The 21699-nt window shown below is 41.2% G+C and overlaps 1 protein-coding gene across 2 annotated transcripts; it reads left to right on the top strand.

Moving 5' to 3' along the window:
- Nucleotides 1–550: 550 nt before the first annotated feature.
- On the top strand, nt 551–21193 carry USP14 (ubiquitin specific peptidase 14). Of its 2 annotated transcripts, XM_018568755.1 has the most exons (16): nt 551–794; nt 5346–5491; nt 6067–6099; nt 7286–7390; nt 8893–8996; nt 9411–9469; nt 9906–10036; nt 10854–10934; nt 12099–12187; nt 13122–13236; nt 15423–15488; nt 16271–16363; nt 16958–17086; nt 17840–17894; nt 19321–19428; nt 20495–21193. In XM_018568755.1, exons 1-16 carry the CDS (start codon nt 779–781, stop codon nt 20641–20643), a joined length of 1479 nt encoding a protein of 492 aa, XP_018424257.1. In that variant the 5' UTR covers nt 551–778; the 3' UTR covers nt 20644–21193. The 2 variants fall into 2 exon arrangements, with proteins under 2 accessions (XP_018424257.1, XP_018424258.1); XM_018568756.1 differs by lacking the exon at nt 7286–7390.
- Nucleotides 21194–21699: the final 506 nt, after the last annotated feature.

The raw sequence follows: 21699 nt of genomic DNA, 5'->3' as shown, positions 1-21699 counted from the left end.
TTCCTCCCTAGACCAAAACAAGCAGTAAACCCTTGAAGTGCAGGGGTAGCCTCACTGCAAGGGTTAATAATGATTGTGCCTGATTCTGCTTTAAGCCTGACTGTCAGTAAGTTTCTTTGAAGACGTCACTTCCACTTTAAGTTGTTTCTCATGAGAAGCACATTGAACTTTGATACGACCTGAATCCACGTTATACTGAGTCCTTACACATCTAATGCAGCTCTTCCTGAGTACACAGAGCTTCCCGCACCGATAATCACACGGCTGGTTCCACCGATGGTTATTTCTACCTATTTCTGGCTACCATTGTCTGACTCAGATACTACATACAGATACTATAGTCATAGCATGAGAGAGATTTGCTGTAAGCATATGCCATCCCAAAACTTTACAGGGCCTCTCTCAGCCGAGCTCTAGTTATAATACAGTCAGCTCAGTTTGAATCTCCCGGTCGCCTGTCAGACCCACCTTCCTCTTCACCCAAAGTTCTAACACCCATGTGACACACACGGAAATGGCGACACTATTACTTCCGGATCACCGGAAAGGGGAGCATCCTGCCATTGGACCGGCTGTCAAATTTTCCGCCTTCTAATTGGCTGAGATACGGCACCACTGACCTGTGATTGCTCAGGTGACCGGGCGGTGCAGTACCATTGGTTGAGCTGTCGGAGCAGCGTGTGATTTCGCAGCGTCACTGCTGTGCGGGGCCCTGTTTGAATGAACCTGGGAGAGAGAGATCGCCCCTCGAGCCGATCCTGCGCCCTGATTATCCATCATGCCCCTGTACACAGGTACCGTACACCCCGGGAAGCACCGTGCCTTCTTCAGACCCGGCGTCACGTGGCTGCAGTGCTGAGGGAGATGAATAGCTATATTCTGTGCTGTATACATGGCGGGGGGATACATATGAGCGCAGAACACTGCCATATACGCGTTCTGTAGCGCCTTCATATACCGTAGTGCCGGTCTTTATACAGTGCTGGGTGGATCCCATGGTAGTTCTGCCTCTTGAAGTAAGAACTAAGTCAAAGCACATACATTTTTGTCAGTTCTTTATTGTATAAGCGGAACTAAACCTCTTCTCCAGAGATGTGATGTCCGTGAGCACCCTCTCTAGCTGGGGGGCTTCAGCTGTCATGATTGTCCGGGCAGGGAGGATTGCACTTCTGAACTTGCATAGCTCACTCTACATTCTAAAACAGGTCTCAAAAGTACTGGTTCGGGTGCCCATTGCGGCCCACAGCCGGCTGACAAATCGGACACACTGTCATGGACGGCGTACCTGACTTGGGGGAGCAGCTACATGGTCTGTATCTCTGTCAGATTGGGGTGCTGGCCCTCAGTAGTTCCTTTCAGCTGGCGCTCTGACATTCTTCACTGAGCGCCGGCCAAAGGGATGGATTAGTAATGTTTACACCAGCTAAAGGTGCATGTTGGTCTATGACTACGATTAAAACCTGTGGGGAAAAAAGAAAAAACACACCCATATACTGACACTGCACACATATACACACAGAAACATTAACACACATAACGACATCACACAAATCCTGACAACACACATATATACTGACATTATACACACACACACAAACATTAACACTGATACTGTATATAATTACATTTTATTTTGAAGTATGACATGTTATTACATTTGTCCAGTGGCCCCCAAGTGAATTGAGTTTGAGACCCCTATTCTAAAGCATGTTGTGAGGAAGACACTTTTACTGCAGAGAAGACATACGGTGTATCTTCTGTAATACGAATGCTTCCAAGTATGTAAAATAAGGGTTAAGTTCCGCTTTAATGTTACTTCCGGTTTACTTTTGCTGCTGTTTTCCTAGTGAAGGCGGTAGGGGTTTCTCTCACTCCCTGTCCTGAGGCACAACAGGAAGTGAAGGAAATCCTCTATTAGGCTGGGTTCACACCTAAGTGGGTTTTTTTTAATGCTCGTTTTTGAGCTCGTTTTTTCGTTCAGTGAAACGCGCGTTTCACTGGCGGTATGATATTTTCTCTATTTAAAAAAGTTTTTGTCGCTGTAAAACGCCCAGGTGGGAACCATGCCCATAGGCAATCATTGGTTTTCACATGTTGAGCGTTTTACAGCGTGTAGGAACGCACTGTAAAACGCCCAGGTGTGAACCAGCCTTTAGACTTTTGTTACCAGAACATGTGTTCCCTTTTAGAAGATTTCCCCTTTTTTCCTGACTTTAAAAAAACCCAAAACGTTTAACTTGCCTGATCTCTGCTCCCGCTGGCTCCAAGCAAGACCGACGCCTACAGCCTCTATTTCCCTCCCCCATGCACATTAACGCATCCAATACAGGGTCCGCAGTCTACTAGCTTGGAGAAGGGGGAGCAGAGAAGTGTCTTGCCTTGCTGTGTGTTTGTGGAGTTGCGTACACACAGTTTACTAGCACACAAGGGTGGCTCCATAGGTACCTGCGAGAGAAAGAGCCATCCTAAAACAAGACTGGGGTCAGTGCTCAGGGAACCAGCTGAAGCTAAAACGTTACAATATCAAGGAAGCATATATAGCTTAAAGACCTTCTGACTTTTATAACACTTTAAAGAATCCTGCGGGGTCTTGGCTTTGGGAAATGACATGTCTTGTCCTTTAAGACAAATCATTGGTATTTTTTAACTTTGGACAGTGTGATGAGGTTTTTATTGCTGTCCATGTCCCACTGTGTAGATGAATTCTCTCGTTCTGTTTTCCCTGCCACCATTATCACTGGTATTGAAAGTGAGGGAAAATGAAGCTGTCCCAGGAAGAGAGGAAGTCTTCCCACCACTGTCTAAGGGGGTTTCCTGTTGTCGTGTCTATGGGACAGGAAGTGAAGGGGGAGGGTCTACATAAAAACAGAAGGGCGGGGGGGGGGGCAACCAATCCCATGTCCTACTCTGTGCAAAATGAAAATATTGCTTTAGATCTTCATTAATAACTGATGTTCCCGGCTAAATATTTAGCAGTGACTATAAAAGCCAAGTCTACAAGATCTATTGGTGATGCCTGCAGATCAATGTTAGTGAAATCCCTTTTATGTAATCAATACCAGATATGCACAGTAGTGTATTAGAGTCTGGACGCACATTGCAGCATTAAATATGACATTATAGGTTATAGGGCTTTAGTAATTACTGGGATGTGCGCTGCGTCTTATTGGCAGGCCGAGAATATCTCCCTTCATTTGCTTTTACAGTAATACTTTGATCCCTGGGGTGCGTCTTGCAGGTCAGCAATGTGTATTGATTACTTTGCTGTTTGAGTGTTAGGGCCAGTTCACACCATATGCAGTCCGTTTATTTGACTGCTGCAGTCAAAATACATTGCAATGCTTTCTTGTGCTTTATTCACACGATTGCAGTGCGAATTAAGCACAAGAAAGCCCATAGGAAAGCATTGTGATGTATGTTGACTGCAGCAGTCAAATAAACGGACTGCATATGGTGTGAACGGGCCCTTATATGTGATCACTGGTTATGTGTCCAGTAGGGACATCATCATTTTGTATGGCAGCATAGCAAGTAGGTGATTCCACTCTAGCCTTGCAGCACAGGGGTCTGTTGGCAAATTCCCAGACATATAATTTGTTTTTGTCATTGTTCACAACACAGAACATGTTGGTGTCCACCCAAACTGTGCTTCTAGGTGACTATGCAAGGATCATTGTACTGTAAGGCTTTTCACGAAGAGAAACAATGAAATCAACAACACAACAACAACACAGGAGTGGATGTCGGTTAAGTAGATTTACCGGAGCGGAATGATTAGAATAGGGGAAGACCAGCTTGGGTAGAACTCCGGAGCCAGTCAGGTGTTGCATTCTGAAGGTGTTTAAAATGATTAGTCAACAGCAACATGCATGCTGGGAAAATGTATCTGTACAAGACGTGTTATTTAGCCCACCATTATAACGCTGCTATCAAAATATATTGACATAAATATTTTTCAAACTAAGTCAGTCTGAGTCGCACACATCTTTCTTGTCTGTGCTGTGAGGGCAGAGAAAGAAAATGAAGGCAGGTGACGTAGAAGCAGAAAGTTCAGTGTCCCAGTTCTGCACCCTGCGGACACGGTCCATATTAATGTGGCCATCATTAAACCTTTCATCCCTTGTTCGGGTGTTTCTTGGCCTGTAAATTGTACTTGTGTACAATGGTTATAACTGAGTTATGTATTATGTCCTTGCATATTATGGCATGATAATATAGAGAACATCAAATCACTGTGATATGGTTGCATTTCCATGGGCCATAGATTTTAATTAAATAGTGAAGGAAGGACATTTTTGACTCTGTCACTTTCTGCCTGACACTCATAACTTAAATGTGGCCATCTAAAGCTGGGTATACACTGGTAGATTTCAATGTGTACAAAAATATCTCAGTGTACACCCAGTTCTTGTCGGAATATTCGATAATGCCATCAGGTACTTGTAGAATGTCGTTCAAAATTTTGTTTGATTTTGGAATGAATGGAGTTTGCTTAAAGTGATATTAAAGCCATTTTTTTAAAATCTCTGGGCGTTTTTTACTCACTGCATTAAGGTAAAAAACGCCCAGACCTTAATACTACTTTAACAATAAAAACGTTCACTGTTAGAACTTCATTGGAGAATTTCCCATCCTGCTCCTTTTGACTTTTTTGTTTTTTTCCCCATCACTACGGCTGAAATCAATCGTCGATTTCACCCCATTAAGTGTTAGAAGATGGAACAAACATTCTAAAAACAAATGTTTTATCAAATTAAATTCTAACGGTGTATAGCCAGTTTTAGTCAGGGTTAGGCGAGCCTAGAGAGGTAAACATCTACCTCAACGACATGGAAGAGATCAAGGATTACTAGGGTGCAGCATGCACCCTGTTTTTTGTTTTTTTTTAAAGATGAACTTCACCCTTATCTTAAAAATAACAACAAAGGCACCTACTTTTTTTTCTTTCTAACCTTCATTGAGAAACTTGGTATTCACTGTCATTTACACTGTTATTAAACTGTCTAGTGACGAGATGTCAGGTGTGTCTCCGCCCCTCTCTTTGCTCAGCCAATCACTGCAGGACAGACAGGAGTGTAATCCAGGCGATGAAGCTTTGTGTAATGCACAGGTCAGCAACAGATTGATGGTGATTGAGCTGTCATCTAGGCCTATAGTGCTTAACTACATTTTATTTGATAATCTTTATTGCCAGCAACCGAATACTTTGTTGGCTGCCTTATGTAAACCTAATAGAAATGATCTTTTTTATTGCCAAATTTCTATAGACGTAATTTCTTCTCATCAGGATATTCTGGTCTGTGTTCTTCCCATTACATATCTAATTATTTGGCTGTGTATTCTAGTGAACGTGAAGTGGGGAAAGGAGAAGTTTGATAATGTGGAGTTGAACACCGAAGAGCCTCCAATGGTTTTTAAGGCCCAGCTGTTTGCCTTGAGTGGAGTGCAGCCAGACAGACAGAAAGTCATGGTCAAAGGAGGAACTTTAAAGGTATGAAATCTAAAGAGCACTGGAGTCCTCAGTTCAAATCCCAGCCATGGAGATTGCATGATCTCCCTATGCTTGCATTGGTGTCCTCTGTACTCCAGTTTACTTTGCATTCAATGCTTACCTCCTGTTTTGTTCTGGAAAAGCCACTTGAAAAACTCAGTAAAAAGTGTACAGGGGGGTACACCTTCCATCTCCCACAAATTAGTGTCTGGTGCCTGAGTTCTCAGTCCCCAAGTCTGAGTAATGTCAAATGTAATTAATAGTTCAGGTAGGCATTTATAACCAGTGTCGAAATTTGTATGTTTATGGATCCTTTGGGTCGTGTTATATGTACCTTGTATTGTATGTGTACCTGATGTTTTTGCTTAACTCCAAATTTAATAAACTTGATTTGATCAAAATTTCAGGTAGGGAAGGGGGGTGGGCATTGCGTTTGCTGACAGCTCGCATAGCTTTGTGTAGGTTTCAACTTTCTAAAAGTCGAACCTTATGCTGCCTGCTACTGACCCTTCATGTGATGTCTATAAAATTAGTGATCTGATAGAGTGCTATTTTTATTTTCTTGTTTTATATAGGACGATGACTGGGGGAACCTCAAAATAAAAAATGTAAGTACATAATAATTTTGTTGTTGTTCATATGCTCAGCATAAACCATCAGCAGACAAACACACCTGATGCTAAGGTCTGAGCTGACTGGAATCTAAATGATTTTTGTGTGAATAGTCTTAATATTGTAGACTCATACATAATTGGGAACAAAATATGAGAAAGGAAGATATTGGCCTAAAATGATTTGAATATTGGTCACAGGTGACTGTAAATATTCTATACTGTAATCTAAAACTATCCACTGCTGGCCGCCATTGACCCTAAAATTGGTAAATGCAAAATATGTGTAAAAATTGTTTTGTTGCCTTACAATCATCTCTATAGTGTGAAGATGTCTAATAGGTAATTGTATGAATAACTTGCCCTGTGCCTTTTGTATAGCTTAATAAAAACAAGCATGTAGCATCTACAGTGTATCAATACTGCGTTACGTGTTGATAAGAATTAATCGCTACAACCACTAGGAGAATCTTTAGTTTCTCTAATAAGAAAAACATTCAGAGTGCAGCCACTCTAATCTATAGGACTTCAGATAGTGGCGCAGGCTGGCCCACCCATTCCACTTCCTGTTGGCTGGTGAGACTGCTCATAATCCTGATTGGCCTGTAGGATGGTGTGAGAAGCAGAAGGGGTGCCTTGGCTTCTCACACTACCAGTGTCAGAGCTTGCAGATTAGATTGTCCTGGGTTTCAGGGGCCCTGTGTACCCTTCAAAGTGTAGACTATGAAGGTTACATACAGGCAAAACTAACAGGTTTGTTATGTTGGCAGACATATTTACTCCTGATTTTGCCTAGACAGTTTTATTGTGCAGATGTGCTGTTCCTAAAGCTGACCTTTCCTTTGCACTGCATGGGGTCCCTGCAAAGGGTCACAGAAACTCCTCCACTCGACCGGATTCTACTTCCCCCTGCCTCTCTCACACTGCTTCATTTGGCCGCTGGAAGCAATGTGAGCTGTAACTCTACTACCCTCTCGCATCGGACAGTGGTGGTTCTTGTTGATTGGCCTGGCATGGTCACATGGAGCCCATAGTGTAAACTTTGACTAGTTGGTTTTGGTCTTGCACAGGCAAAATAAAGGGTCACTTTATTGGGAAAATATATGTATGTGTGTATATTTGTAGGTGCCAATGAATTATGCTAGAGTATTTTGGATAACATAAATGCTTCCTTCACTTTTAGGGAATGAGCTTGTTAATGGTGGGGTCGGCTGAGGCTCTTCCCGAGGAGCCAGCAGTGAGGCCTCTCTTTGTAGAGGACATGACAGAGGAACAGCTGGCCTCCGCTGTAAGTTTCATTTGATATGTATTAACTTTATAATATTTGATGTCTAGAAAAACTTATTTTTTTTACCTTTTATGTAGACTCTGGTATATAGGGTATCTTGCTTTATCAGAAACATATGTGACACCCCTCATGATAAGGTTCAGGTGTTTAAAGTGACACCGACTATTTTACAGGTGCATAAAATCACTACCATTTGGATGTGGGAAATATGTTCTGTCATGTATCAGTCACACATTACTCTGTCGGTTTCTACATTCTTTCCATTAGATGTACAGTATTACAGATTTTTTTTAGGGGTTTGTTGTAGCCTGATAATTAGGGGTGCATGTACTATTTTTTGCGATTCCCACTGCACTGAAACGCTGGGCATTTTATTACCACGTGTTCCTGTGTTGGCGATCGTACTAGGTGTCTGCAGTGCCATTGACTTGAATGCCACTGCAACGCCCCCTTCCGCCCCAGAACGCAAGGAGACTTTATGCGATCCCTTGCGTTCCGGGCACGGGACGTTGCGGTAGACATGCAGGCTGGTGGAAACAAGCCCCTATGCCCATGTTTTGGGTATGTGATGGACAACAAGCTCATAGGTGTAACGTTTAGGTGGCCACAAACTTTTGATGTACTTGTGGTGTTTGGCCATAGTAGAATCAGCCTTAGGCTGATTCAAGTTTTGCAGACTGTGTATAGTTTGTACATATGGACATGGGGAGCCATGTTTGCTCATTACATAAACCAGCCATAGAGTGACTGTGCTTTTACAAACCTCTACATTTCCTAATTTAACAAATATGTAGGTACAAGCATGTAAAAAGTGCAAGTCACACTCGCAACTAAAAATCACGTTAAGTAAAGATTGTGTTGATTGTAAATTTGTGCTCACTGAAAATGCACAGGGAAATTTTATCAAAACTGGAGCAGACAGGCTCTGGAGCAGTTGTCCATGGCAACCAATCAGCTTCTAGCTTTCATTTTGACAGTGGCCAACTGCTCCAGATTCTGCCTGCTCCGGTATTAATTCCCCCCCACTGTACTTTTTACGAACTGCCAGGCTGTGTTTTAGGTTTTCAGGTATTGCAAAGTTTCTTATTGATATCATTCCCCCACTAACAGAATGCTGTGTAGTCCTGTGCCAGTTCTGAATTTCTAAAGTACTTGCGGAGGGCTCTGCAAGCTCCCTTTGCTCTTTGGTCTGGCTATTGCCCACTCACACACTGAATGTTGAATTCTGGAAAGTTGAGGGGAGTGTCATGTTCATCCAAATTTTTTTAACGTAAATAAACCTGTACTATGGTTCTTGCTTTCATTCTTTTATTTAGTATTGCATTGTTTAAAATAATATACTTTAAGATAATTATTTGCTGTAAAAACTTCCAGAGATACAGCTTGTGCTACTCGTGCAGATCTGAGTATCAGTTCAGCTTTTGTCATTAAAATATATATGTTCCTTTTTATATATTCAGCTGTGGACACAAGTACATTGATGTATGTGTCTTGTGTTGCAGATGGAACTGCCCTGCGGCTTAACAAACCTGGGAAACACCTGTTATATGAATGCCACTGTTCAATGTATCCGCTCGGTGCCAGAGCTGAAAGAGTCTCTTAAACGGTATTTATTGTATATCACATACATGAAATGAACAATGCATCCTTTGAAGAGTTAAACATGCATCAATCGTGTCATTACCAGACTGCTGCCTGACCTTCCTTCCATAGAAAATGATTTTGTTGCTGTGCAGAATCTTTTTTGTCTATGTTTTGAGTGACAGAGTAACATCCGTTAGTGATAATGGAAGTTTAATTTTAGAATGTCACTGCAGCAGTATAGTCAACCTGCCATACCTTTTGCTTGCGAAGTTATTTAGATGCTTCATATCTGTTTACTGCAAGGCCATGTTTTTCTTGTAGCAGAGCTTTCCATTGGCTTTATGACACTAACTTGTCATTGATGGTGAAATATTGTACTGTACCGGGTCATTTAGTTTTATGTGCAATAATACTTATGCAATATTTTGTGTTTTAGTTATGCGGGTGCCTTGAGAGCTTCTGGTGAAATGGCTTCTGCTCAGTACATCACTGCAGGTTTGTGCTTTTTCATTAAAGGGGAACTACAATAGTTTTTGGTAAACTTTTTCTTTATTTTTTAAGCTTAATTTTGAAACCTTTTATTTTTTACTAGGCACCCATACTACTGGGGTCACATAGGTCACAGAGCATTGTCACTTTTTTTAAAGCGAGAGCTCAGGAAAGGCTATTTTGCTTTTCGACTGTTTCTCTTTCTCACTGATTAAATGTCTGTACAGAGCTGGGGAGGGGATGGTCACTCCTCTGATCATTCTGCTAGGTTTTTGGGTGTGATGTATTGTTTTAATATGCTACTTTTTTTTTTTTTTTTTTTAGCAAAGCATTTAATGTGTTTCTCTTTTGGGCAGCTGGGCTTTTGTGATATGCTCATCAGGGTTGTAAACTTTGAAGTGGTGTTGTTGCATGTTACTTCAAGTGCACTATGTTTTTGCAGCCCTCAGAGATCTGTTTGAATCTATGGAAAAGACCTCTTCTAGTATCCCTCCCATCATCCTCCTCCAGTTCCTGCACATGGCCTTCCCACAGTTTGCAGAGAAAGGTGATCAGGGGCAGTATCTGCAGCAGGTAATTCACCAGACTGTGTGTTGTATTCCTAAAGACATCATTGAGAGTTTAAAGGTGGCCATACACTTTACAACCATTGCAAGACCTTAGTCTTGCGATGGTTGTAAAGTAATTTAAAAAACGTACGATCTGCCCATCTTGGACAGGCAGATCGTACTTGCGATCATCGCAAGCCCGGCCCGCTGAGGGGCAGGCTTGCGATGACCGCAATGCTGAACGGGCAGTGTGCGCACACCGGCCCGTTCGGCATTTGTCTCCTTAGACAGTAAGTAAAAACGTACATTAAAAACGGTTGCACGCCTTCCATACACTTTGCGATTATCGTACGATCGTGGAATTTCCCGCGATTATCGTGCGATAAACGCACAGTGTATGGTCACCTTTTATACAGCCTTAAGGGTGATTAACCACATGGCTAACACGGAAATGCAATCAGCGCATTTAACTTGTGGACTGCCAAATCCAAACAAAAGGGGGCGGGGGGAGAAGGTGCAGCAGCATTAAATCCAGCAAAGGCAACAGGCAACCTTTTTATTTTGCATGAATATACACTTGAGTACATTTAGTCATTGAGCTGTATACACCACTGTGGCCTGGCAAGCTGGTAAGTGCTTGCTTGGCAGTCACGGAGAAGGGTTGTGTGTGCAACATCTTTTCATGCATGCGTACACTGCTCAAGACATTGTCCCTACATATCTATCGCGTGAGTAAAACTCATGCAAAGTCTATTTCTTTTACTAAGTGGATTGATCAGCAGGTTTAACTATCAGTGAGTGGAAATTGGGGCTATAATTTTTCTGTCTATATTCTTTTTCAGGATGCCAATGAATGCTGGGTACAAGTAATGAGAGTGCTACAGCAGAAGTTAGAACCCATAGAAGTGGACACTGACATGGAGGTAAGTCCTGAAGCCCCACTGAACACATCCCAAATCACTTGGAGATTGTTACTGAGAAGACAAGTTCTTCTTCTTTATCTGTTGCTTAAGGAATAACAGAGAACATGGACAACTACACATATCCTGTTCTTGCTGTCAGTGTAAGGGTGCAAACGTGAGTTCTCCCTCAACTCCTACATGGTCACTCTTCCACAAGGGAGCAATAGTAACGCATAAGAACTCTACCACCAGAAATGAATGTAAACTGTACACAGTTCTGCCTTTTTAAACCGCAGAAACAAATCAAAAGCCCCGAGACATTGAAATCTTTCAGGGTTATTCACAAAAGAGTGAAGAGTTTGGGGAAGGCAGGAGAAGTGAACAATCTAGGACAACATAGCTGAACTGAAAAGCGAGCTGAATTGGAAAATGTTTCCAGCTCAGCTATGTTGTCCTAGATTGTTCACTTATCCTGCCTTCTCCAAACTCCTGCCCCTTAAGTGAATAGACTTGTTTAATTCCAAGTATTTAGCACACTAGAGGTGATCTAGTGAGATCTACACAGCTTATCACTGGAATAATAAAGAATTGACAGTATTTTTGTAGTGTACTGTGTTTGTTTTTAGAGTGTTTACACAACCTGCGTAGCTGTTATTCACCTATTACTGAAGTAATATATGTTTTGCAGAGCCCAGTAAACCTGTGTTTACATGAACACCTAGTCATGCATAGTGACAATGATTTGATATTGCAGTAAGGCTTTCAAAAAAAGGCTTTGTAAAAATGTATGGCAGGCTACGGTATTGTATGATAGTACAGCCTCCTAGGCTTTACTATCTAGCAGAACTAAAATGGAATTTCAATATATGACTGAACCAGGCATTTCACATTAACATTTCTTAACCGATAACTATTTTTATGTGTTTTAAAAGCTAGTTCACTAAGCTTCAACTATTATTCTTTGCAATAAATATTGGTTTTTATAGCAACGGGAGAGCATTCTTACTGCTGATAATAGTAGCGGTCATGGCAAATAATCCATGTGATGCAGCTTTGTTTTAGTCATTCTTTTTAGTCATTCTATATAGTTGCACCAATATTAAAATGTATCATTGTGGTTGTGATGAACGAAGCCATCAGTGAAGCATTAATCATTTCTGAACCAACTTATTTTGTCTTTCATAGACCAATTCAGGAGCTGCTGCCGCCGCCGCTGCTGCACCAAAGAAGAAAAGCTTTATTGACCAGTTTTTTGGCATTGAATTTGAGTCAACGTATCCTTTTTATGCAGATACATGGATTATATGGAAACTATGTTTTGATTCACTTTTTTCTAGTCAGTGTTAAGGTACAATGGTAGGAACTGAAAGCCTTGTGTCCTAGATGATGCACTTTAAGCTGAAGACAGTCCCCAAATGTTGTCTTCTGGGGCCTGCTGGTGTTTGCTGTACTGTCCACCCCTTAGTTGGCTTGCTTTTTGACGTCCTGAAGGTGAGAGACTGTCTTTGTCCCTCAATGAACGAGAAAAAAATAGGATATTTGTACTCTCTGTAAAATCCTTTTCTCTGAGTCCATTAATAGTCACAGGTCCCACCCCTCTGTGTTTATGATCTTGCTCACAGTACTGCTTTGCTGCAAATGGGGTTCTTCTGGGCTGGCCTACAAGTTTTGTTTTGCCATTGTCCAATCCTCCTGTAGGTGGTAGTACCTGAATGTTCGACCTGCTGTGTCCCTAATAATAAATATATGGCGGGTACAAGTCTTATTTTACTGTGTGTGTATATAGCTGTTCTGGGAAGGGGTGGGTTTTTTGTTGTTGTCCGTGTATGCAGAATGTGAAGTTTTCTGCATGCCATTTTGATAAAACTGGTTTCATTTATGTTTTCCTTTTGATTTTATGGCAAGTCGAAGATTTATTAGAACCCTCAGATGGATACTGTCTTGTTCTGAACCCAAAGCAGAAAAGTACTTCTGTTCAAACTTCACTGTAAGGTCTGCAGACATCATAGAGTTAGTGTGCAGCCCAGGAGTGGGTGCATGACAGCTTCCATCTGTGGTTTGTCACAATTGTTTTGTCAGAGCTCACCATTAAACACCTCTACAGCCAGGTAACATGACTGCCGCCTCCTTGTTTAAAAAAACAAAAACACTTTGTATAAATACACAGACATTTTGTGAATAGTGTTTTCTTTAATGAAATTCAAAAAGAATGAAATGCGCTGAATCTGAAGAGGAAGAGGTAACAAAAAGTAAAGAAACCCAGCTACAGCTCAGCTGTTTCATTAACCAAGAAGTGAAGTATCTCTTTACTGGACTCAAGCTGGTGAGAACAATTTCATTGTCATTTTTAACTAGAACACCTGAAAAGTAAAAAAAAATGTTTTACAATGTCAAAATGGTGATTTGTGATGCCACCTGTACCTCCCAGTTCCATGATCGGCGCACATCCACTCTTAATTGCCTTACGTAAGATGGCCAACCTACAATATAGTACATGTGTAAAATATGGTCTAATGGTCAATGCATACCTAGGAGATATAGATTACTCAGGAGCTAAAAACCGATTATTATATTTTTAGAGCAAATACACGAACTCTGCCTGCCTACCATCCCTAACCCAGATGTACATTTACCTGAATCTTGCAGCTAAGCCGACCACACTGTCTATATTCTAAAAGCTGATTTCTTCTTCTCACTTGCTGCACCTGAGCACTATGGGACTGATGTAAACGGTACAGCAGGCTGAGGCTATGAGATTCAGACAAATATGCAGTTGTGGGGGGGAAATGTGACGGGAGGGGAAAGAACATGTGGTCACAGAGCAAAAAAAAAAAAACACTGGTGGAAGTTTGATTTGGGTCAGTGTTCAATTCCCCTATTCCTGTCCAAGGTGTCACCAGTCTCAAGGCCAAGAAATTAGGGAAATGGTGACAGACTGCAGTAAAAAACATGATATGTTCTAAACCTCCCCTACTGTGTCTGAAACAAAAAGGACATTTAGGGAAGACCTCTATTTTATAGTTTTAAATAAATGTTAAGACCATACCTATGATTGTGTTATCTGCTTTAAACGAATCACTGTATTAAGTCCATATATCTTACTGGATATCCCAAGAATATCGAGTGCTTGAAATGACTGCGGATGCCGCCACTAGAAATACAGTATCAAATGCGAATGTCACCACCAGCACGAAGATCCACATCAGTGCAAATCCACTTTATTGATAAATGTAACAGACAGGCCCTTTCGGGGGCCACCCAGTGTCCCCTTCATCGGGCTCAAAAAAGCTCCTTATCGAGCCTGATGAAGGGGACCTCGCGCAGCCCAGAAAGTGCTTGTCTTTGTGACACTTGCCAAAAAAGTGGACTTGCACTGATGTGGATCTTTGTGCTGGTGACATCGCATTTGTTAGTGTTATTAAACCCAATTGACAAAAAAAATATCTTGTAGCCGCACCGTTCTGCTAAAGATGCCTTTTTGAAAGTTTACTGGAATGCACTTTCTAGAATGAACTCTTTTTATTCTAAAAACTTTACTGAAATAAACTCCGTCGTATGCACAAGTAGAAATGGGACACCGGCACTCCAAATGCGTCTATGTTCTGCCTGAGGAAGGGGAATAAATACACAATTGATCTGCATTTGGAGTGCCAGTGTCCCATTTCGACTTAGGATTATGGAGCAGGTCACATAGCTGCAAGTTAAATGAAATATTTACATGATCTGTAGGCTAAAAATATATATATATATATAATGTGTATATTACTATATTTGAACAGAAATGTACTTTATGTATGTTTTTAATACTTATTTAACCCAACCTCTGACGATCAGGCGAGTATAACGTGTCTGTGTGTGTTGTTTTTTAAACTAGGCACAAACAAGCACTTAACCCTTGCAGTGTGGGGGTAGCCCAGTGGTAGGGCTATTTATTTTTCCCCTGGAGTCCAACCTTAATTAACTTCTGTTCTTCTACATATATGCCTCATCCTGATGGTGGGAGCCTCTGTGCTGATATACAACACCATGTTCCCAACAACAAGATACTTTATAAAATATTGTCTGCCAAGACCTCTCTTCTCTATAAGGGCAGGTTTGGTCTGTGTTTAGACTTGCTAGATTAGGATTCTGTATTGACAGATCTAATAAAAATGTTATATTATTTGCACAGTTAGTCAGTGTTAGGCCCCTTTCACACGGCCTGATGTGTCCAATTACATCAGATTACCCCTGATGTGGCACGATCTGGCCCGCCAAATGTAACCCTATTCTGTTCGCTTTTCCGGACCCGGCAGGAGTTGGGGGGTAACCGGGTGTAAATGGACTCCCGTCCGTTGTCACACGGCTGCCCATAAATTTGCATTGGGTATCCGATCAGGTCTGCCTGAATAACTGCCAGGCGGACCCAATCGGACCGGCTGTTTCAAAGGGGCTCATAAAGAACTGTTAATTAGTTGTGTATGACTGGAGCTGTTCAGACTTTGACCTGCATGTTGTAACTTTTTCTAGCGCCTTCAAGAAGAAATCACCAAACATTCACCGTCGCTGCAAAGAAATGCTTTATATAACAAAACTGTAAGTGCAAATCTTCTATTGTCCTACTTTTAAATGCGTTTTATGTTGTGGAAGATGATTATTAGAATATGAAACATTGTATGTTATCTTCTTGGTGGGTTTCATGTCCTATTCATACTAGTGGTGCGTTGCTGGATGCAGAGTAATATGCATTGCATTCCTTCAGGCAGCCCATTGACTACTAGCCTGCCAGCACATGGCTTTTGTGTTGTGATGCAGTGCGTGTGCTTTGCCCACTACTGTATAGGGTTTTGGAGTGCCACTCACAACGGCAACATGCCACATTTGGAGGTATGAAATGATTTGTGTAATAGTTTGGGTCCTCAGAGAATCCTTAAAAGCGGAACTACAGGCTGGTTATTTAATGGCAAGGTATTCTAGTAAAACATCAGTGCAAAACAGCCAACATGCTAAAACATGCTCCCTACACTTAAAATAGTTTTTAATGAATACAGTTTGTTGGCTTATTTACCAAGTACAGTAACTCACAAAACCAGCTGACAACAAATGGGGCTATTTACTCTGGTTGCAAACTAGTCATGGCTCTATTTCTTTCATGGAGCACCTAGGCGAAATTCATAGTTTTTGCTTTCCCTCACAAGGAATTTGAATATTGCCAAGTAATTCTAATGGAGGAGTTCAGCCAATAACACTAGGTTGGCTTGTTCATTTGCTATCTTATAGAAGGCTGTGTAACCACAATGCACAAATGAGCTGTGGATGCTGTATGGTAAACCAGACCTGATGATCTTTGTGACTCATTTGTGCTTTTTCTATTGTAGTCCAGAATAAGCCGTTTACCTGCCTACCTGACTATCCAGATGGTTCGGTTCTTTTATAAAGAGAAGGAGTCTGTCAATGCCAAAGTTCTCAAGGTTTGTGTTTTTATTACTTTGGTTATGCATACTTGGTGAGAATAGGAAAAGTGTTCAGTTCAAAGGTGCATGTCTGCTATTGTTCATTAACATTATAGTTGAGGGTCTTCAGTTTCTACTGGTTGGTTTGTAATCCCAGTAGTCACCATAGGTGATCTATCATGGTGCATCCCAGTGGTCATCATAGGTGATCTATCATGGTGCATCCCAGTGGTCATCATAGGTGATCTATCATGGTGCATACCAGTGGTCATCATAGGTGATCTATCATGGTGCAAAGTGTTTGGAGCATATGTCATCTTCAGGGATACATTCAGAAATTCGGGCCAAATACCCTGCAGTGATAATGGACTTCTACCCATTCTGTTGTGTGTTTTAAAATCAAGTCCATTTTCTGGCATAGTTTTCCCTCTGCCATATAGTCGTCATGTTCATAAAGCTGTAAGAACAATTAGAAAGATATAAAGTCCTGGAGCTTTCCACTGCAGGATGCCAGTTGTTGGTTTACCAGATAATTTTTGACCTTTGTAAATTGTTCAGGCGTTTAGTTCAAATGACACTTCACATTAAAAAAACGACTTTTCACTCTCTCAGGATGTCAAATTTCCTCTTATGTTGGATATATATGATCTGTGCACACCGGATCTTCAGGAAAAGATGGTTTCATACCGTTCCAAATTTAAAGATTTGGATGACAAGAAAGTACCTGTGCAGACACCAAAAGTAAGTACATTTATTCATTACCCTGTTTATACATATTACAGTAAGGTATTCAATTCTACAGAGTATACACATTTTGAGTAGGGATGCGCTGATACCAAGTACCGTACTTTGTACAAGTACAGGTACATTTCTAGCTCCTGGACTAGAGAAAAACTCAAACGTTAGGCAGCTGTCAGTTTTAAGTTACATTGGCTCAGTTTCTCTAAAACAATACAGACTAATGATTTCAGGACAGTGGTGGAGCCCCAGAGCCAGGTCCCAGCTGCAACCCTGGTAGTTGTCGTGAAAATTTTGAGATGAGCAATTGATTCCAGAGTTACATACAGTCAATGCCTGCATGTCTAGTAGTGTGATTGATAACAATCTTCTTTGTGTGGACCTAATCAGGAACTCTGGTATCGTCTAGTAAAATTAGTAGTGACATCACTGTGCTGCACATAGGCTGAGTGATGCTCCGCCGTTCCTCCCACAGTGGGCTACCTGCAGAGAACTATAGAGGTAACAGATACAGGACCAGCCATCCCACATAAGGAGAGAGAGCAGTGGCTGGTCTTTAGAATTCCTGTGCAAAGTGTAAAAGTTGCTTCTTTCTAGATTACTAGACAGATCTGGAGGTAATACACAAAGCACATGAGATTCATGAAGGACAATATTTGCTTAGCCTGGATTCCAGCTTTAGCCTAGCGTAAGATGATGTTAAATGTAACTCTAATAGTCTAATATGCACAATGAAATGTCCTCTGTGTATTGCAGGCTAATCAAGGGGCGCAAAAAGAAGTGAAATATGAACCGTTTGCCTTTCCTGAAGGTAAGTTCAGGAGTCTAGATGAATTCTAGATTTTTATTTTACATTTCAGAAGTATAATACATGTCAGTCAGCATCATACTGGCAACCTTTAACAAAAAAGAATGTATTCAGAGGCACATGTTACCGAACAACAAAAATATGTACATAATACAACATGTAGAACAACTGATGAGCGAGGTGTCATCTCCTAGATCATAGACACTAAAGGCTTGCTTACACTATATTGTAATACAGGATTTCTCCAGCACCAGCAGTTTGGGCAATGCTTTACAATATAAGACATTACAGTTATTATTAGGGATGCACCTATATAGCGGCCGAAAATGGCACTTTTGGCTAAATGCCAAAAGTGCAATTTTCCTGCCGATACATCGGCGCGTCCCTACTTTCTCTCCTCCCTGCTGGGCGCTGCTCTGTGTCCCAGCGGGGAGGAGAGAAAGTGACAGCCGGCCGAGCGATGCGAGCGGCCGGTGTCTCTCCTCCCACACCGCTCGGCCGCCTATCTCATAGAGGTGTGAGGGCGGAGACCGCGCTTTAACAGGAGGCTGGGCTCTCCTCTCGCACCGCTCACTCAGCCTCCTGTGACCAGTGTGCGTCAGAGAGGAGAGCAGGCTACATACACTCAGTGATCGCTGAGTGTTTGTAGATAATTGAGGACATGGCATGGTTACTATATCCTCAATTATGAATGAATGGGAAGTGATCTACATCACCTCCTGTTCATTCATAGTTGTAGTTATAGTAAACACACCATGTCATGTTATCAATGAACAGGAACACTCAGTATAGAGGATTCCTGTTCATTGATAACAGGGGACACAGAAAAAGAGATTGAGGACTCTGTGTCCTCAATCTCTTTTTCTATTTTAAAAGGGAAATATCAGGGGTCCAATATTTCCCCAAAGCCCCTAAAAGTTAAGTAAAAAATAAAAATATTTAATAAATGAATAAATATAAAAACATTTAAAAGTTTATAAAAAATGAATAAATATTTTAAAAATTTCAAAAGTTTTTTTAAATTAAAAACATTTTCGGTTTCGGCCTGACAATTTTTTCTATTTCGGTTTTGAAATGTCTTTTTCGGTGTTCCTCCTAGTTATACAAAATAAGACAAGAGGAGGAGGAGGGCCCTTCCCAGGAGAGCTTACAATCCTGAGCTTTGTTTTTCTGCACTGCACATGTATGGTATGAACAGGGAACACCCTTCCTCATCTCCACAAAATAGGGAATATTGTTTTGTAGCAAAAAATAAGAACTTCCAATATACCCTGTACTCCTTTTATTGGGTGACTGCAATACTAGTGGGCAGGTCACATTTTGAAGCCAGAATACGTGTTCTCAGTGACGGTTATGTTAGGAAACAGGCAAAGTTGCCTTGAATCAAATATTAAGACTTTTCTTTTTTTTCCCCATTTCTGCTTTGTAGATGTTGGATCTAATAATTGTGGTTACTTTGAGCTGCAGGCAGTTCTTACTCACCAGGGGAGATCAAGTTCATCAGGACACTATGTTTCATGGGTTAAAAGAAAACAAGGTAACCAGTCCTACAAATATCTCCCTTGTAGGCTACAGACACACTTACTGTATGTTTGTTTGGTCACGGTGTTGTAATATAACATGTTCCTGATTTATAAACCACACTGAATATACTGTCTTTTATCATGTATGCGGTGTAGTTGACATTAGATTTTCATTGATGCAGCATGAAGCTATGTACATAAGACTTTAGACAATTGTTTAATCTGCTTATACTTTGCCTTCCCAGGTGCCCCCCCAAATCAATATGCTGATGCAATTTTTAAATACAACCTTTTCATTTTCACCACATATCTTATTTTACACTTTCATCTTTGTCATCACTGAGCCGGGCAGACCATGGCTGGTAAAAAGGGGCCAGTATGTTGCTGTAAATGGCTTTCTGAACACACCAGAGCACCGGGCTTTAGTACTGCTCCCAAAACCCTCAGCACTGATGCATGCAGTGGACTACACTTTGAGCTTCTCACAATGTCAATAACTCCTCCCACAGTGTGTAGTGTAAGCAGTTCCTGCATAGGAAATGAGTCTATACAACTGTGCAAGACTGAAGCAAAGGCTGGAGTTCAGCTTTATAGGGCTTTGTATACTTGCTGCAAAGGCAACTATACACACGAAAACCTACCAGCAATCAGTCCTCTATCTGTTTTAAGCTCTCAGGGAAGTTATACAAACTAATGTGAACTACAGCAGCAGAATACTTACACTAATACTGCAGCCTGTATAAATTTTATATACCACAGTTTGGGCACATGTGTACACCAAGCCTCAGATGTCAACACGTGCAAGGTTCCTCCTATATTGATCCTTGCGTGCACAAGGTCAAAGGAAATTATTGCTGAGCAGTGATCGTGGAAATATAGAAGTGTGATGTTATGACCAAGTGGTTGATCGAGTCTCCCCCTATTAGTTCCATGAAGTGTGTGTGTGTGTGTGTGTGTGTATGTGTGTGAGAGTCAGTCAGTCAGTCAGTCAGTCAGTCAGTCAGTCAGTCAGTCTCATGTGATTTTTGGGTTTTCAGAAGTATACTTGTCTAACGCAATGCATTTGCTTCTCCATTTTAGATGAATGGATTAAGTTTGATGATGACAAAGTGAGCATTGTGTCTCCTGAAGATATACTACGGCTGTCAGGTGGTGGAGACTGGCACATAGCTTATGTCCTACTTTATGGACCCCGACGAGTTGAAGCTTCTGAAGAGACCGACCAATAATGACATTTTGCTGTTTTAGTCATATTTTTTTTTCTTAGGTGTGAAATAAATGTTCCACAATTAGAATTTCCTGCCCCTGAACTTTTTGTTTTAGACAAGGATGTGAATTGTATAGTTCAATTCACAATGACCTGCAAGAGTCCACATACTTTCTATTAAGAAAATGGTGTCAAGTGCAAATGTTTTCTTACCAAGTCTTAATAGAATTTTAAAATTGGAATCTGACAAAGCCAAATGGCCTGCCACTGCACAGTGGTGCTAAAACTATTTTTTTTACTGTCAATGTCTGGAACAGAGGCCAAACAATATTTATTGCACACCTACAACTCATCCATTGTTACTGTTGCATGGTTTATACCACAGTACTTGCCATCCTTGCCTTATCTGACTACTGCCAGGAAGGAGAAAGGATACGTCTTGCCTCATTGTAACAGTGCTGCTTCCCATGACTGACGACGTGGCCACACTCACATCTGTGTCCAGCTTCATCTGACTTTCTGGTCCGGGTTGTTGCTGGCATCTCAGTGACTTCAGAATAAAATTGTGATCAATCCCCTGTCTCCAGTTACCTTTTATTTGTATACTTCTCAGTCTGTTCGAGTGAATGGAGTATTTATATCTAATATAAATGTATTTGAGGAGTCATTGATGCTGCCAGATAAGATTCAATTTTGCTCTCATTTCAGGCAATTAGAAGTGCTGAATAGGTCATGAGTTCTGCTTTCCAAACAGCAATTACATTGAATTCATGAATATAATACAGCTGAGCTTTTTTATTGGTAGCTAGCTGCATTGGAAATTCAGTATATGAAAAATCAAATGTCTTCATCTATTGAGAGACCCTAGAAGTCTTAAACCTTCATGTTATGCTGCTGCCTACAGGAGGATTGGACACTGGTAAACAAAACTGGGCCGATACAGGATAACCCCTCCCACCGGCAACATGCATCAGTGTTTTGCTAGTGTCCTAGGAGCATGGATATCTTTCTACAACTTTGCTTTCTCGCCTGGTGGCCCTCCATCTGGCTTTTGCAGTAACACATCTGCCCAGCTGAG

Source organism: Nanorana parkeri, unplaced genomic scaffold (genome assembly GCF_000935625.1).
Source record: "Nanorana parkeri isolate BGI_ZX_2015 unplaced genomic scaffold, ASM93562v1 scaffold1240, whole genome shotgun sequence".
Lineage (NCBI taxonomy): Eukaryota > Metazoa > Chordata > Amphibia > Anura > Dicroglossidae > Nanorana > Nanorana parkeri.
This window is presented reverse-complemented; position numbering and strand designations above follow the sequence as displayed.

Coding starts and splice junctions, on each gene's coding strand:
- USP14 (XM_018568755.1), top strand. Junction 17,895..19,320: donor ACCGTTTGCCTTTCCTGAAG/GTAAGTTCAGGA, acceptor TCTGCTTTGTAG/ATGTTGGATCTAATAATTGT. Junction 19,429..20,494: donor ATGGGTTAAAAGAAAACAAG/GTAACCAGTCCT, acceptor TCTCCATTTTAG/ATGAATGGATTAAGTTTGAT.